The 17,268-nt window shown below is 50.5% G+C and overlaps 1 protein-coding gene across 2 annotated transcripts in view; it reads right to left on the reverse strand.

Moving 5' to 3' along the window:
• Positions 1–1,105: 1,105 nt before the first annotated feature.
• Positions 1,106–17,268, reverse strand: part of LOC144727653 (solute carrier family 12 member 3-like) — a 30,612-nt gene continuing 14,449 nt past the window's right edge. Inside the window, exons 12-28 of one of the 2 annotated variants that reach the window (XM_078606630.1) lie at positions 16,589–16,712; positions 15,660–15,761; positions 15,326–15,481; positions 14,874–14,973; positions 14,033–14,144; positions 13,224–13,361; positions 11,898–12,004; positions 11,289–11,371; positions 10,486–10,503; positions 9,743–9,815; positions 9,152–9,180; positions 8,457–8,558; positions 7,818–7,929; positions 7,131–7,217; positions 6,407–6,542; positions 5,684–5,751; positions 1,106–4,711 (exon numbers count right to left, since the gene is read on the reverse strand). In XM_078606630.1, coding sequence (XP_078462756.1) covers positions 4,573–4,711; positions 5,684–5,751; positions 6,407–6,542; positions 7,131–7,217; positions 7,818–7,929; positions 8,457–8,558; positions 9,152–9,180; positions 9,743–9,815; positions 10,486–10,503; positions 11,289–11,371; positions 11,898–12,004; positions 13,224–13,361; positions 14,033–14,144; positions 14,874–14,973; positions 15,326–15,481; positions 15,660–15,761; positions 16,589–16,712 — 1,686 coding nt within the window. In that variant the 3' untranslated portion in view covers positions 1,106–4,572. The remainder of the gene's footprint in view (positions 4,712–5,683; positions 5,752–6,406; positions 6,543–7,130; positions 7,218–7,817; positions 7,930–8,456; positions 8,559–9,151; positions 9,181–9,742; positions 9,816–10,485; positions 10,504–11,288; positions 11,372–11,897; positions 12,005–13,223; positions 13,362–14,032; positions 14,145–14,873; positions 14,974–15,325; positions 15,482–15,659; positions 15,762–16,588; positions 16,713–17,268) is intronic. The other variant, XM_078606632.1, reaches the window with a different exon arrangement.

The raw sequence follows: 17,268 nt of genomic DNA on the forward strand, positions 1-17,268 counted from the left end.
AGAGCTGATTTTGAAGGCATTAATCAGAACTGGTGACCAAGCTAAAATGATCCACTCAGCTGTTGTTCCTAAACTCTGCACAAGGAAAATGGCGTATCTCGTTATTGTTACTGCTGCCAGGATACTCAGCACTTCAATATTTGTACTTTGCATTTAGATTTATGTCTGTGCGTTTTATTTTAAATTCAAGCGTTAAGAGTTGGAGGGCTTGGCCAGATATGGCTTCGAAATCAGAAACTCAGCTGAAATTCATATTTGGTTTGGCTTCTTCATTGTGTGTATTATACATTTTTAAAGTCGTGCCAATCCATATTTGACCTTGTATATTAATGCCGTGCCTTTCGTAGGATGTGGACCCAGAGACACACACACAGACATTAGCGCGAGTGTATGTATGTTGAACTTCTTTCGCACCGTACGTAGCCAATCGTGCTCATCCGAGTGTGAGAAAGAGAAGAGGAGCAACGTTGGGTAGCCGAGTCCATGGGGCAGGGCTGGCATGCGGGCATCCTGAGACGCGTGGCTCCGATTCCCCTGCGCCCTCCCCCAGCTGCTGTGTGGCTGCCAGGTCTGGTGCGTTACGGTGCCTTGCCCAATGCAGCCAGCGACATGTGGACAATAGAGCGAGAGGGATCCCGGAGAAATCGACTTTAGGGAATCTCCCACCGTTGAGTGCAATTCCAGACAGCGTGGCAACCAAGGCGGCCATTGTATTCTTGCGTGTGACGACACAATGTCCAGGAACTAAATGCCATTGTCGATGTCTGCTGACCACAAGAGGGATTCTTCAGGAGAGAGTTCGTGTAGTGTTGCTGTTCCTCCTCCATTGAAGGGGCACAGACTACAGTGGTTTACTCTATGGTCCATAGCATGGATTGCATGGTCACAGTCGCACCCGTGACTTGTGTCTTTAATTTTCAGCGCTCATGAAGAAGATGTGCGGATCGGCATCTTGACGTTCCGATCGTGGTCAATGGTTCCACCGTCAGCATCTTCGAGGAGGAATCGAGGAGGAACGCCAAAGCCAGGGGAGATGATACGGCAATGTTTGGGAAGTGTCCACTAATTGACCGTTTGACTTAACTTCGACTCGACTTAAACAAAACACGATTTGGATAACTTTAATGATCACGAAGAAAACAAGGTACAGCTGCTTGAGAGAGGTAGAAAATACAATGTGAAAATCCCAAATGCAGACAACAGGGGCCATCGCTAACACAGTGTGGTGGTATACCCGTACACTGGCATCGAGAGCATTGAAAGTGCGTGCACTTGTTTAATGTGTGCTCATTGAGACTTGCTGCAACAGAATGAACCCGTTTCCATTTGAGTGCCGAGCTGATGGGTGAAGGGACACCGCCGTTTGGTGAAGGAGGAAAGGAAACGCGAAGGGAAGAAACCCAAGTGGCGTCTACACGCTTCATCTTCACACAAAGTCTTAGCACAGAGTTTAAATGATGGAAATGCCCTCAAAGTTGGTTTCGTTGTTGTCTACAAATGCAAAACTATTTTGTAACCCCGTCGTCATAGGATTACTAATGCTGCAGTCTTTGCAAATACACGAGAGTTCATCTTGTTTTTTACTTGACCGCAGAACAATCTTCCTGTGCGGGAATGCGCACAGTGTGTTGGGGTGAGTGCACGAAAGTGGCTTACCCTGCCACACGGTGGCAATTGTTTGCTCAGACCACTGCTGGTGAGAGAGTGGCCCTTCCCCTAAAGCGAGCACGAGAGAACCTCTCCCATTGAGGGCCTCTTCCATGCTAGGTGGTGGTGGAAATTGGATAGAAGCGTCATGTAAGGTGAGCAGAGATCGCTGTGCAGATGCGACCTTTACATGGGACAATGATCAACTGGAATCCAGAGAAAAAGTAGTGTCTCATGTGTACATCCTACTGGCGAAGTATGCGGTCAAACATTTGTAATCGTCTGAACATCAACGTAAATTATATATTGTAAAGTGGGGAGGGGGGGGCGGGGGTTATTATGGATAACAATACAATTTGTGTATTTTATATATTTATTAACAACAGTACCATAATTCAATAGTCCAGCTTTCAAGCGTTACTGTTATAGATATTTTAATGTCAACTTTGCATCCGGTGGCACACTTTGGTGACGTTGAACAGCGACCCTTTGGTAGGCTGCAGGAATCAAACTGCCGACTGCAAACTGATCAAACTGCCGGCTGCAGGAATCAAACTGCCGGCTGCAAACTGATCAAACTGCCAGCTGCAAGAATCAAACTGCCGGCTGCAAGAATCAAACTGCCGGCTGCAAACTGACCAAACTGCCGGCTGCAAGAATGAAACTGCCGGCTGCAAACTGACCAAACTGCCGGCTGCAAGAATCAAACTGCCGGCTGCAAACTGACCAAACTGCCGGCTGCAAGAATCAAACTGCCGGCTGAAAACTGATTAAACTGACGGCTGCAGGAATCAAACTGCCGGCTGCAAACTGACCAAATTGCCGGCTGCAAGAATCAATCTGCCGGCTGCAAACTGATCAAACTGCCGGCTGCAAGAATCAAACTGCCGGCTGCAAACTGACCAAACTGCCGGCTGCAAGAATCAAACTGCCGGCTGCAAACTGATTAAACTGCCGGCTGCAAGAATCAAACTGCCGGCTGCAAACTGACCAAACTGCCGGCTGCAAGAATCAAACTGCCGGCTGCAAACTGATTAAACTGCCGGCTGCAAGAATCAAACTGCCGGCTGCAAACTGACCAAACTGCCGGCTGTGGGAATCAAACTGCCGGCTGCAAACTGACCAAGCTGCCGGCTGCAAGAATCAAACTGCTGGCTGCAAACTGACCAAGCTGCCGGCTGCAAGAATCAAACTACCGACTACAAACCGCCCAAACTGCCGGCTGCAGGAATGAAACTGCCGGCTGCAAACTGAACACATGGCACAGCACTGTGACGACCCGGCAATCCCTAGAGACCTTTCGCCCGCATCCAAATGTTACATTTGTCACTTCATTTGGACATACGTTTCACGTGCAAATAACTCTTCACAGTATAACTCCTCTTATCCACAGTGATTTTGGGGGGGGGGGGATGAACATCGTGTTTCCCATTATCCGCGATTTTTTTTTGCTAATTGAATCCCCGGCATCCGTGAAAAATTGCAGATAATCGCAAACAGGATACATTTAGCAAATTAGCTCTCAACAAGAATCCGTGCCGCAATCCTAGGATGGGAAAGAAACACTTGCAAACGCAGGTAATAGTTAGAATATGTGCGCGCATAATTGGAGGTTATACGGACCAAGTAGGTTCCACGGATAATGGGAGACGGATAAGGGGAGTTCTACTGTAGTTCTTAAGTGAATGGGCCACTTGGGATGACACAGTTCACACATGTTGTGCTCTTCATATTGATGTTAAAGGTCAACTGCTATGCAGTCCGCACTGGCAATAAAGAGCTGAAAACCTTAGCATTTCATTCACATTTTATAAATGCAGTTGCCTAATTACAGGTAATCGCTTGTTCCAAGACTGACCACCAAATGCCAAGCTTCATCAGTGTTTACACGTCTCTCCGGAGTTTACATCTGTTTATAAGTGCACAATGCGAAAATAAAAGTGATAATTGTACAGCCTTCACAGGCAACAAAACAGTGTGCAGATTACCCAGGTTATACATTTCAACATCGCAATTTATAACTGTATATTATATAAGTAGGATTACAGGCGCTCATTCATTTGATTAGCTCGTTGCATGATATCAATTGGGACTCAGTCATCAAGTGGGAGCCCAGCTTCTTTTAAAAATGGAACACAATTCTGTCGCATTCTCGTTGACTAATTCGGCACTTTTGGTTGTCATTATTGGCCAGCAAATATTGCCAAAGGTGTATTCGTATATATTTAAAACGAAGCTTCACTACCGCTGTGTTATCGGTGGTCCTGAACGTAACTGGCCACTGTACTGAGCTTTTTCAGACACACTTCAAAGTGTATGTACGTTCAACTTCTTTCGCACTGTACATAGCCACTCGTACTAATTGGAGGTGCGGGGAAAGCGTGCTCCTGCATATCTGACGTGCACACGTGTATACAATGATGTGTGACGATGCTTACAAAGGTGCGTTCAGTGGTGTGGGGCTTAACCCATTGCGGGGGGGGGGGGGGACGCGCCATAAGCCGGAATTATTTTTGCGAGCGCCACTTTTTAAACGTGTAAAATGCGCGAAGACTAGAAGAGGTACAGACAAAACGTAGAGATGTACCGAGATACGAGAAGAGATACGCAGACAAGATAGAGATGAGAGAGATTAACGAGCTGGTTTATGTTAATTAGCTCGTTACGTTTATTCAATTTAAGATGCTATTTCGTGCATACCCCCAATGTTTTATCATTAATCCAAGGCCCCTTGAGCTGCTTTGTCCCTAAGCTTTTTCTCAGTGCCTAGCGCCACCACTGCCTTTGGTGATGCGTCTACAAGGGCGTGCACGGCTGTACATTCGCATATGCATGCAAATGTAGCCTACACACGTGTGTAAGCACGTGCGTGTGAGCAAGCGAGCGAGCGGGGGTGAATGTGTGGCTGGGCCGTGCCGGGGTGGATCACTGGCTGTAGATGGTGAGCACGTTGGTGTGGTTGCCCCTCATGATGAGCACTGGGGGCAGATCCCGGCTGAGCACCTCCAGCCAGGCCATGCCCATCGCCGACGGGCATCGTCCCTTCTGGATCACGGGCATGCTCCTGCACGGCACAAACCAATACGCGGAAACGCACGCGTGTTCAGCTACAGCGACAGCACGGATCGTACACAGCCTCGCGCTACAGACTGCGGAGCACGTACGCGTAAAGCACCCGCGATGGGGAACCTCTGCCTGCCCCCCCCCCCGCTCCCACGCCACGTGGATCGTGGGGGTGATTTGACCATGCTTCACCCCACCAGTCATCGCGTGTTGGTGACGGGGGAGAGAGTGGATGAGGGAGCACAGAAGTACACTGCAACGCTGGACTCTGCTGCAACTGCCTTCTACTGACGAGACCCTGCAGCAGCAGCTCCTGCTTTACGCATGGTGGTGGTCACCCATCCAGGCGCTGTCCCGGCTCATCTCCTGCTTGGCTTCCGCGATCTCAGTGGAGATCGGGTGCACCCCCGTTATTTGGGCAGTGCCACGACGAGATCACCTGCGTATAATACAATATTCATTGCACCCAGATTCCACTGAAACTCGGGTGCCCTGATTGGTAATTGTTTGCACTGCAGGAGTTGCAGGGCCGCTGGGAACTGCCGGCTGTGCCGGGGACGATTGGGCCTATTCATCGACAAAACATTTCAGACATCCTTCTTCACGATGTTGGGAAACCCCCTACCAAACCATGCCCAACATAACGTGGCCCATTGATGCCGATGACATCACAAAGCCCTGCCCACCACCTCCCGTCCAGCGGCACCCACGTGGGAGCGGAAGCGCTAAATGTATTTTTTCTCCAACAATGTTCGCGCTATCCGGCTTCGTAATGGAACCGATAATTAATCAGTTGAGTGATCGATTATTTAATAATCACACAACCCAGCATTCTAACAATAACAGGCGCCTACAACGGCCGCGCCCTACCGCGGCATTGCGGCGAACAACGTGGATCTGTGTTTTCACGCGGTACGTTATCGCGAGACGTCGGAGCGCCCGGGAGTGTGCGAGCGGTCAGGGGTGTACGTACACGACGATGAGGGCGGCGTCCTTGGAGTGCTCGTGCATGAGCTCGTTCAGCTTCAGCTGCCGGTTGGTCTGGAAGAGGGAGACCGAGAGAACGCGTGAGCTTGGGGCGCGGCCACGGCCGCTAGGAGGCGCCGCTTAGGGCCCACGCGGTGCCCCCTGATGCTGGCACCGCGTGGCCTCCTGACGGCATGATTGGCCATGTTTGTTGTGAATGTTTCTCGACTGTTTATATTTGATCGCATCCTGCGTACCTTTTTCAATTTCCTCTACTTGCCAGTTGTTTTAATGAAATTCACATTGCGAAAGAGGCAATGATGATATATCCGTCTCAATGGGTTTATTACGTATCCCGATTAAATAAAGGATGCATACAAATAGATTAAGCTAATTCCTCCATAGCCAGACATGATCCATCAACTGGTGGATGGAGCCACCCTCTCCCCAAACTATCACCATCTCTCTCTGTCGTGCAATGCAACGACCCATCTGGCCCCTGCGCACGAGCTGATTTCATTGCGCCATCTCCGCAGAGGACGACCGAAGAAATTCCCACCCAGAATGTAATAACACGGTTAACCGACACCCGTTTACACACACGAGGGAGCTCAAACGGTAACTTTCACAATCTTATCAAACACCCCCGCCCCGCTTCCTCCCCGATTTAAAAATAATGGTTGGGACTTTCGGCCGAATGTGTGTTGTTTTGCGAACGATTGCCGCTGACCTTCTCGCGCAAGGTGAGAATCTCGTGGTCGGAAATCTTCCAGGGGCAATCTTTGCGCAGCTGCTCCACCTCGGCGGGGTCTTTGAATCCGTCGTTGAGCCGGTACGGCATGATGAGGTCCTCAAAGTACTTCATCCTTGTGGGCCGCAGGAGCAGTTGGGGGAGGGTACACGAGTTATTGTGACGGTTACAGGAGTTATTAGTTATCGTGACAGTTATTCCGGCTATACCACAAACGATGTCTACTCGTCGCACGCGAGGGGTTTTCTCCGGGCGCTCCGGTTTCAACCCGCACGTAGCGTAGGGATGCTCGCTGATTGGCTGGAACAAGGCCGTAGCCATGGAGTCAACATTGGGGGGGACCAAATCTTCCAGGGGGTCTGGGGTCCCCCCCCAGAAAAAAAATCTAAATTTAAAAATTCACGAACACATACTGTAGGATGGACTTTTTACTTATTCTTTACAATAATGTCTAATAGTGTATTGTGTTCCATTGCTCTGTTTTTTCTTTTCTTTCATGGTATGTAATGGCAGAGATTAGGGATTAATAAAGTACAACCATAACCACAATCACATAAACAGAAATCTATTTTATATCAATATTTTTGGGGGGGACATTTTGAGCATATTTGAATATTGGGGGGGATGTGTCCCCCCCAATATATTTTATAATTACGGCCTTGGGCTGGAAGCACGCTCACACGTCGGGGGACGCATCTCTCACTTGTCGGCACGTGGCTTCTTGTTGACGTCCGTCAGGATGATGACGTCGTCCACGTTGAGGCGGAAGCGGGCGATGAGCCGCGACATGCTGGGGACATGGAGAGAGGGGGGCAGCGCATCATCGCTCCGTCACTCACTCCCGCCACCACATTTTACTCGTGCTCTGTACTTGGCGGTATAAGATAAAGGCGCGGCCCTGAAAATTGCTCGCTCGTGCCACTGCTGGCAGGAGGGCTTCCGCAAGCGGGATGCTCTGGGTAATGCCGTGACCTGGTGACATGGTGACCTGGTGACTGGTGACATGGTGACCTGGTGAAATGGTGACCTGGTGATATGGTAACCCGTACGATACCCACAGTGCAGGCCACGTGGGTCAGCATCACGGTCCAGAATTGACGAAATTTGAAAAATTACACCACAAATTACTCGATTGAGAAAAGAAATAGCAGCGTGGCCCCCTACTGGCACTCGCAGGCAGGTGCTGCATTCATTACCTCATGCCACACAGGGACTGCTGACATGGGTGGGGAAGTGCCCCAGGCTCAAGCTACAGCAGGGCATCAAACCGTCGAGTTGGGATGTGATGCAAGGTATGCGGGGGCGTTTGAACCGAGCACTGTATAAATTGAAATCGTGGTCCTTCGGGGTGTGAGCCGTGAGTGTCTGAGCACGGGTGGAGGAGCCTTACTTCTGCTTGTCCTCCTCCAGCCGGTCCAGCTTCCCTGCCATGAAGACGCGCATCTTGCACTCGCCCCATCGGTTCTTCTTGCTCAGCAGGTAGGGGATGAGCAGCGTCATGCCTGTGGGAGAGCAACGCGAGAGGCGGCGGCAGCCATCGTGAACATTTCACAAAGCGGCAGGAACACATTTAAAAATGGAAAACCTAAATGTCATCGACGTCATCATCACAATCAGCCATGGTCAATCCACAGCTGGATGAAGGCCTCTCCTAGCCGCCACCACCTCTCACAATCCACGCGATGTAATAACACGTAGACACTAGCATTAATACCTTCACAAGTCCAAACTGTATGAATATTGTGTAGATTAACAACTATGGAAAATGAAATTAAATTGACAGAATTGTAAATACCCCCTTTCCGCCGGTTCAAGTTTGCAAGCATGAAAATCCACAGCAGCAACCATCGGCCCTGACAGTAAAACACTCGGCAGGACCCTCCTACATGAGTCGTGAGATTCCGTGAGGCTTCCCTGGTCTACAAACGAGCGTGGTAAAAAATAAACACGAGGGACGTTGTTACTATCCAACGCTACGTAGAACACCCATAGACTCGCGCGCCGTTACTGCACAGACAAAGAGACGAACCGCCATCGTCGAAGAGCCAGTAGATGTCGATGGTCCTCTTGCCCTGGCTGAACTGGAACACGGTGCTGATCTGGGGCATCGCATCTGGCGCGCCGTTCTTGTCTGCAGACCGGACGAGAAAGATGAGCCGAGAGAGAATTTCACAACCACGGTCGACCTTTTTTTTCCGCAAAGGTAAACGCAGACGTGAAGACGGTCACCGCGTCGCGCGCTTGCGGGTGCGCTTCGGCGGCCGTCTGGAACACTCCTTCCGATATTAGGAAGCCACTGGAGCGATGCACCTTTAAATCATCGTCTAGATTGAAAACCAATTTATATAAAACTGCTTTTTTGTATTTAGTTTGTTCTTCCCTCGCAGCTCCAATTAGCACGGTTGGCTACGTACGGTGCGAAAGAAGTTCAACATGCATACGTACATACATTGCATTGCAAGGGGTAAGATTACGGATTGGTGAAAAGGGAGGGGGGGGTGCCCTACGACCAGTTCAGGTATCCCAGCTCAGTGGTGTCGGTCACGGCTGGTATTCCAATAAGTCTCGTGGCCAGGTTGACAGCGACTTGTTTGTGAAAACATTAAGGAGTGAAGTCGCAGCAGCGCTCGGTGGCGTGGACCGGCGCCACCGAAGGCCCCGCGACCAGCCCTGGGGTGACGCCCCAACAGAGTGGCGACTGCAACCCTGGGGAGGGTTCGTTACCTTCGGTCTGATCCACGTCCATGCTCAAGCTGGAACACAAAATGGGCACAGAAAGGAAAATGTCATTAATTGCCGTTCACAGTGCGACACTTGCCCATGACAACGCCGCAGCACTTTCCACCAAATAGCGGCGACTCGCGATGTCTGCGTGTGAGTGACGCTGCGGTGTTGGTGAGGTTAGCAACAAGCTGCATATTTAGTTGTATTAATTCCTTCAGAAAATTGTCACGTATAATGTGTGCCGAACAACCGTTATGTCGCGCCACTGCTGGATGAGGGCCTACCCAAGCTGTGTAAGGTTGGGACAATATTTGACCATACTTCACCGTGCTGGTCGGTGCGGATTGATAGAAGTATATACTTGCTGCACTACCCTCTGCTCTCCGCACAGTAGCCCCGCCGCCTATAACAACTGTTAGACATGTTGGTGACCGATCCAAGCGCTATCCAGCCTCAACTCCGCTTCGGTTGAGAAACTGCGTTCGCTTTGGAGTACACGGCCTATGAGCGTGTCGAAAAAAACAGCAGCTCTTTATCCTGTAGGCTGTCTACATCCGTACGGCCGGGTTTGTGCCGTCACGCAGTACTTACGCCGATTTCGCGACAAGTCCGGACACCTTCCCAACGCCGCCGCCGCTGCCATCGAACTGGAAAGCCATGTTGACTGCAGGGGGCAGCGGACACACAGTGTGCGGTGTGAACATTTGAGCAAGGGGAAAAACGTGCTCGGTGCTTAACCCCACGTGTGGATTTTGGGTGCGAACAGCATGCGCGTGCAGGTTACAGCCCCTTCCCGTCAAAATATCCGGTGGATGAGGGCCTCCCCGTGAAGGTCGCTTGATTTATTAAGTGCAAGTTGCCTTTTTTTCCAGATGCTATTTTGGCATGGACCGGTGTCTCCATCACAGGCGCCGGACTCGAGATCAAACAATTGCACGAGCGATTCCCGATCGGTGTTCAGCTCAGCCCATCGTTACTCAAGAATTGACGAAGTGAGTGAGTGCCGCCTTGTTGGAAGTTCGCAGTGGTCGTCCCCACAGACTCCTTTCATTATTACAGGCAGTCCTCGGCTTACGAACACAATTCGTTCCTGAGACCCGTTCGTAATTGGAATGGTGCGTAAGTCAGAACACGTTAACTCACTGTAAATGCCAATACCGTCGGTGTTATGAAATGTGTTACGGTTCAACAAAAAGAGGAAGCATCGTTAAACTCATAAATAAGAAGAAATGTGAATTTGCATGTGACACTATAATACATACTCTACAGTAAATAACACGTAAAATAAAGTAACACAAATATAAAAATATAAAATCTGTTTTATTTTCATTTACCTGGAGTCCTGATGCTGGCTTGCTTGTCGGAAGGGGCGCAATGAGTAACCACAATTGCACGCACACACACAGACAGACACACACAGACACACACACTAACTACAACGATCCCCCTTGTCGTGTTCACAGGCTGTTAGGGCAAGTGCTGTTAGCAAGCAGCAACTATATGAAGGCCTGCTCGGCACACGAGGGGGTGGGTGGCCAGCACCACGCCCAGCAGCCTTTGTCTCCCCAGTGGCGATGTTTACACACCGCACCAGGTACTCATTTGAGGCTGAGTCAACCTAGGGGAGGCCCAGGACACGTTCAGATAATCGTCACTGGTTTGGTCGTGAGTGGCAATTGAACTCGGGATACCAGGTTGGTTACACGGTGCGCTTACCATTGCACTACCGTTCCCCACACACTTTCACACACACGTGCACACGTACACACAAACACACAAACGCTCACTCCCAGCGCAAGGCTGACTCATTACATCTCGCGGAGGATCGCTCCCACTGAACAAAATAGTTCCGCGTTTCAATTCAGGTGTTTGGAAGTCGGGTGGTCGTAAGTCGGGTGTTCGTAAGTCGGCTGTTCGTAAGTCGAGGACTGCCTGTAATGTGGTGCTTCCACCACTTCTCAAGCTCTGAAAGTGTAAATTAGCACCCACCCCCACACTTGATTGAGCAGGGAGTTGGGGGTTGCCACCTCTGAAGTACAAAAAACGAGGACACATCGTGGGAAGGCGAATATCTCTCGCAGCACCGCAAGAGGGGAGAACGATACGTGAAGCTCCGTGCTCCGTCGAGATATCTCACCTTGAACTTCGGGCATATTCTTGATGTCAAGGCCCTCTTTCACGCGCAGGATGGCCAGGGCCATGCTGTAGTCGAACACGTTACTGCGAAAAAGCAAGGAGAATTGCAAAATCCGTCCCGCAAACGTTTCACGTGCGCACTTAAAAACTCTGCCACCAAATTGCATTCAATGCACACCTGTGGTATCTCTGCACACAGAAAGTACGAGCGTAAAGTCAGACACTGTCGTCCTGTGCGCGGCTACAGCTTACGAATTCCATCCAGATCCTGGGGCACGTAACTTCCCACCGCCCCAAACGTACACATGGGTGGTTGGGTGAGTGGGGTGTGTGAGTGCAGCTTCATCATTTACAACTAAATCTCTAGTAGATGACACATCATAGGCTGTGCAACAACAGAATACCACTCTGTACATCTTGTGTCGTATCCACTAGCCCGCTACAGCAAGGTTATGAAAGTAAAAAGCTAATTCAGAAGTGTTTTTTTTTTATCTGAACTAAGCAGCATGCGTGTTGCTTAAAGCACAACTCTTTATGAATGTACAATCCTTCCCGTGAGGCACTGTGAGAGGTGACCGTGCGCTGGCGAGGGGCGGGAAGGGGCACTCACTGGATGATCTGCACGTAGTCGTGCACGGTGGCGGGGTCCTCTCCGAGCCACGAGTTCATGAAGCCGAGGAAGATCAAGTTGGGACGCAGCTTGCCAAGCCCCGTGCTCTGTGGGGGGGGGGGGCATCGTCGATGCGCCCGTTAGACCCTGGGTTGGCGCGACGCGATTGCTGCTCGCACGCACGCACGGCGGACTTCGCGCAAGCTAAACGGGAAGTTGTTTGCGGCACCGCACCGCTCGAACAATCTGTGCAGAGATCCTCCACCATTCCGCATGGCCTCAATGTGCACCAAGCCTGGCGCAAACACCGTGATCACACCAGCACCACCCAAAGGCTGGTATGTGTGTGTATTAGGAATGGGAGCAGTAGTGTAGAGATGAAGCAGCAAGCTGGAACAAGAATGTGTTCCCTGGCCTTCGTACGTGAGTGGTGCCCGACATGTGACCATGTCCTGGACCAGTCGTAAGTGCCTTGTAAAAAGTATTTGCATTAAAATGTGACTCAAACTCACGTGTATATTCTTTGGGTCTTTCGGTAAAGTCACGGAGATAGGTTCAAAGAAAATAACAAACACTACGACGTTTCGATCGCAACACAAGCGGTCGTCATCAGGTGGAGAAGAAAGAGTGTATGATTATTAATTATTATTAAAAATGTTTATCAGAGCTGTAATATGCCTAATTGAGTAAAAAGTCACTTGGCTGAAGCCATGACTTTGCTGCACTTGAGAACTTGGTGTAGTCGCAGGCACCATCCTGGGTTCGAACCCAAGCCCTCAGTGGTGCCAGTGCAGGTCTCTGACACCGTCTTAGCCCCCCTGGTCGATATGGCTGCTACTCCAGGGCAGCTGCTCTGATCTCCTGATCAACAGGGAACGTTGGGCCAAAACATCTGGGAACGTACTTCATCTTAACTTATGAGTGACGAGCCTGGGGCCAGAGTACACAATAACCCCTTACAATGCTGTCATTAATTTATCAACCTACGATCCTAAATTCAGCGAGAGAGAAAATGGGTCGTAAGTCAAAGTAAACACGAATGCCGTAGTGAGAAGATCCCTCTAGCTGTCTAAAAAGCCGTTGTGCTAGGGATTGCGTCGTCACTTCCACTTTCCACGCCAACGGCTTCTGCCAGGAAGACAACCGAGTGCAGGCGGTCTCCGGATTATGATGGCCCGGTTTACGACGGAGATTCCCGGAAGGCATTGCGTCGTAAAATAGCGGGGACCGTCTGTACCTATGCAACACGGCCAACCATGGTTGGCCGTCATCCCCTGTTGCACTCCAGCCGGGCCATGGCGGAACTAAAGCCTGAGCCCTCGTTACCTGGAGCAGCGCAGAGGCGCCCTCGTTCAGGCTGTTGCTCACGATCGCCGTGTAGAAGGAGTTGATGTTCCGGTGCCGCAGCCACTTGCCGTGCTCTGTCTGCCGCAAGTCACAGATCTGGTTCTTGTTGGGGCCCGCCTGCCGGGGAGGTGGTGGGGGGGGAGGTTCAGGAAAAACGCCGCTTCCACTCACTCCTTCGTGTCGAACACTTCGTGAGAATGAGCGTCGTGAAACATTTCCTTAGTAACAATAAAATGATTAGTTTAACTTATAACGCGCCGTGGCACGGTGTTTGCTCGCTCTCGTAGCGAATGACTCAGAGGCGTGAGGAACCACAGACAAGCAGGAAGGCAGCCATGTGGTGAGCCGGTGCCAACAGTTTCTGAAGCTCTGCGATTCTCTATTATATTAAGGTGATGTCGGCCAATTCATGAGTGCTTATATGTGGGAGGAAAACCGGAGCACCTGGAGAAATCCCGTACAGACAAAACAGGTTGGATTCCACGTTTTTTCTGTACGACGTCCTCATGGCTTCCACAACATCCACAAAGGGAGTTTCACAACAGGGGTGCGATCCACCAACCCTCGCCTCCACTGTGCTTAATTACAGCCCACGTGCGGAGACACCACCACCTTCTATACCGAGCACGAATAAACCGTTAATTTGAAACCATGACCTTTAAGCTCAGTTACATTTTACAAGAGAACAAACCATGTGACCCCACTGACGACAAATCTGGTTGCATCGTCGCGTACATTGCAACGTTGCTTTGAACACGCGGCCCTCCCCCCGTTGCGCGCGTACGTACCACGACGACGTTGCCGCAGACCATGAGGCTGACGCCCTTGGTGAAGGTGCCCACGAAGTCGACCAGCGCCGGCCGCAGGTGCGGAGGCCCCGTGAGCACCAGGCAGTTGGGCCTGCAGGAAACGGTCGGGTCACAGGGCTCGTTAGAAGAGTCGACACGAGCTCTTCGCATGCAGCGCCCGTCGCTGCGACCTTTGAGATTTTTTTGCACGGCTCTCTCCCTCCGACGCGTGTTCGCGCTGCGCCGCGTGCTTTCGGCGCGACGCGGGCGCTTTGCTCCGCGTGCTGGCATGGATAGAAGCTCCCGGGGTTCGTGGAGCGAAACGTCAGATGTCGTGCCCAACGACGCGGCTCAACCGCGACACGCGCGTGGAGCTATCTACGGATCTCGCAAACCGTGACTTTGGCCACCCCAATTAATACCACAGGTGCCTGAACCAAAGAGCGTGCCGTCCGCTCCACAGCATGGTGGACTACGAAGATCCCGTGACGTTATCGGGAAAGGAGTGGGCCACGTGTCCCTGCGTCACGGTCCGTATTTGCCAAATTTCAAAGTTACTCGCAAATGACTGAATACGGCAACATTGATTCTCCTCTCTCCCAATCCCCCGCTGTAAAACTACTGCAGACGGTACTCGACTTTGAGCGACAGCGACTTCGTGATAGCCTTGCTGCTGTAACAATGGCACGAATACCAAACAACACACGGATGATTCAATCTTAATTTGGAGTAACACACGGATGACTTTATAACGAGAACCCAGTGTCCGCGCTCCGTGATTCAAGCTGCCCAACTGCCAGCACTGTAGTCTCGGCCTGGCGTGATGTGATAACAACTCTACCTGAAGACCTTGATGTGCTCCTTGACGTTGTCCAAGTTCAGTGTTGTGGCTAGAGCAGTCTGGAAGCCCATCGCCTGCACTGATGAACCCCAGTTGACCTCTGCATGAGAAATAAACACATTACATTTTTTGTCTTGGCAAACAGATCTTTTTTTGTAAACAAGCCTGACTCTCCTGATGAGACCAAGCAGGTCGAAACTAATCCACATTTTGTTTGCTTTAACCAAATGCTGCTGGATTACATTGGTCTGGAAAGCCAAATTGGCCCAAGGAATAAAGCATTATTCTATTGGGAGATGCGGAATGGACTTCTGCTTGTGGTTTGTTTTCCTCCTGAGGAGGGACAGTGTATAATTTAGAAATAAACAAACTGGGTTTAACAGGGTGTGTTTACATGTTTAGTTTATGGGGAAAATGCATAAGTTGGTAAGGGGCGATGAGTTCCAACGTGCCTGGCTTCTTGTACATGCAGTAGAAGTAGAGCACGACCCAGATTCCCAGCGAGAGGACGGCTCCCCACCACAGGATCAGGAACATGATGACGATGTCAAACACCATGGTGATGATGGCGATCGCCGGGTGGAAGTACTTGAAGTCTGGCCGCCAGCCTGCATGCACAAAAAAAAACATGTACACCTCGCGCCCCGGCGGCACTGTAAACCTAACGACATTTATAAAGAGAGGTTCCATTTAAATGTTTTTATGTAAAATTTAACTCTGCACACCATCATTGTTTCTACGACAGCGGTCGAGATGTGTCGCCAAGTGGACGGGCCCCCCGCTCACCTGGAGCCTTCACCACACTGGAGTGGAAGACGCTGAAGTTGAGGATGACGTAGGTGTTCAGGAAGCAGCAGGCCGTGATGGGCGAGATCAGGTTCAGGTCAGCTGCGACACAATGTTTTTTTTTGTTAGAACGACGTCTGCTCACCCATCCCGTTTAAAACCGGCGGCCTCCGTAAGCCCTCACCGCACACCGCTATAGTCGACACGCATCCCACACCTCCGATTAGCACGCTGGGCTATGTACGGTGCGAAAGAAGTTCAACATACATGCATAAATGCAACACCTGCTCAACGAAACGCACTCTATGCCAAGATTGATTCGTTGATGGGCAGCCGGCGTGGAAACACCGGGCCCACGAAGGCTTTTGGAGTGACGCGCCAAGAGATATGGCTCGCCAAGGTATGAAGGGATGGAGCTTCGTAGTAAGATGGGAGATGAGCAAGAGATAGAGGTGGGAGTGCTCTGAACAAGGAATTAATATTGGTGAGATCAAAGTGAGACAGGAGAGTGGAGAGACCTGGAGACAAGATATCGAGATTACTGGTCACGTGTGCAAACCACGATAATGTCATGATGCCATGTGATGTCAAAACTTTGTGGGATAGCCATCAATTTGTGCCATAGGGATGTGGAAATTCCACAACCGACCAGGGTTGTAATTATAAAATGAGTACCGCCTCAATGCTCATTTGAGCAGACGGAAATCAACTTTGACTCTCTTGTTCCACCTTCTAGTTACAATATTCCACAAAAGCACTCTATGCGTGACTGTGGGTCTCTACGCGAATCTGAAGCAATCTGGGTAAATTCTTCACCTGGGCAGGCACCGGCCTGCCTCGATGTTGTTTCTGTAAGGTCGGCAAGTTTGACAAAGTACCAGATTAAAAAATACACGTGGACGTGAGGGGAACACGCGAAGCAGACCTACCAATGCAAATGAAGCAAATTCCAATGGTGTAGGCCAGCAGGTACCCAAAAACGGGCTCTTGGTTCCTGCCATAGCCCTTGCCAAAGATCGCGATTCCAGGGTAAATGTTATCCCTGGCCACTCCCTGCAGGAAGCACAACACAGTTCAGCAACAAAAACAAACCGACAGTCCAACGGGAGCCTGCAAGTAGACCAGTGGACCGCACCGTTATCGCGTAGCACAACGTGTACACGTGCGGCCCTGTTGTCAATCCACTGCTGGATGAGGGCCTCCCCGTGTCGTTGCAGGTGGTGGAGGTTTTTTGTATCATACTTCACCACGCTGGTCATTGTGGGTTGGTGAATGTGCGTACCATAGATGTGGGAGCGTGGTACAGTACAACAGTGAATTTTGAAAATCATCTGGAATGCGCCCTGCAGTGGTCTGCAACTATGATTGCCATGTCATGGCATATGATGGGACGCTAAAATAATTTCTCACAAGACCAGAAGAGAGGAAGAACGACGTGCACATGCGTTGTCTAGAGTGGCGTAGTAATGCACAGCTGAAAAATACTGGGACTTTGAATGTCGCAGGAAAACTGGCAGATTTATCAAGACAGCAGCCAGATCAACAAGAGGACGATCCTGTGAAAACCAGGACAAGGTGGCAACCCAACCTGCAACGCCTATGCCATGCA

The sequence above is a fragment of the Lampetra planeri genome, chromosome 26 (assembly GCF_965212315.1).
Source record: "Lampetra planeri chromosome 26, kcLamPlan1.2.h2, whole genome shotgun sequence".
In the NCBI taxonomy this organism is placed as follows: Eukaryota; Metazoa; Chordata; class Hyperoartia; order Petromyzontiformes; family Petromyzontidae; genus Lampetra; species Lampetra planeri.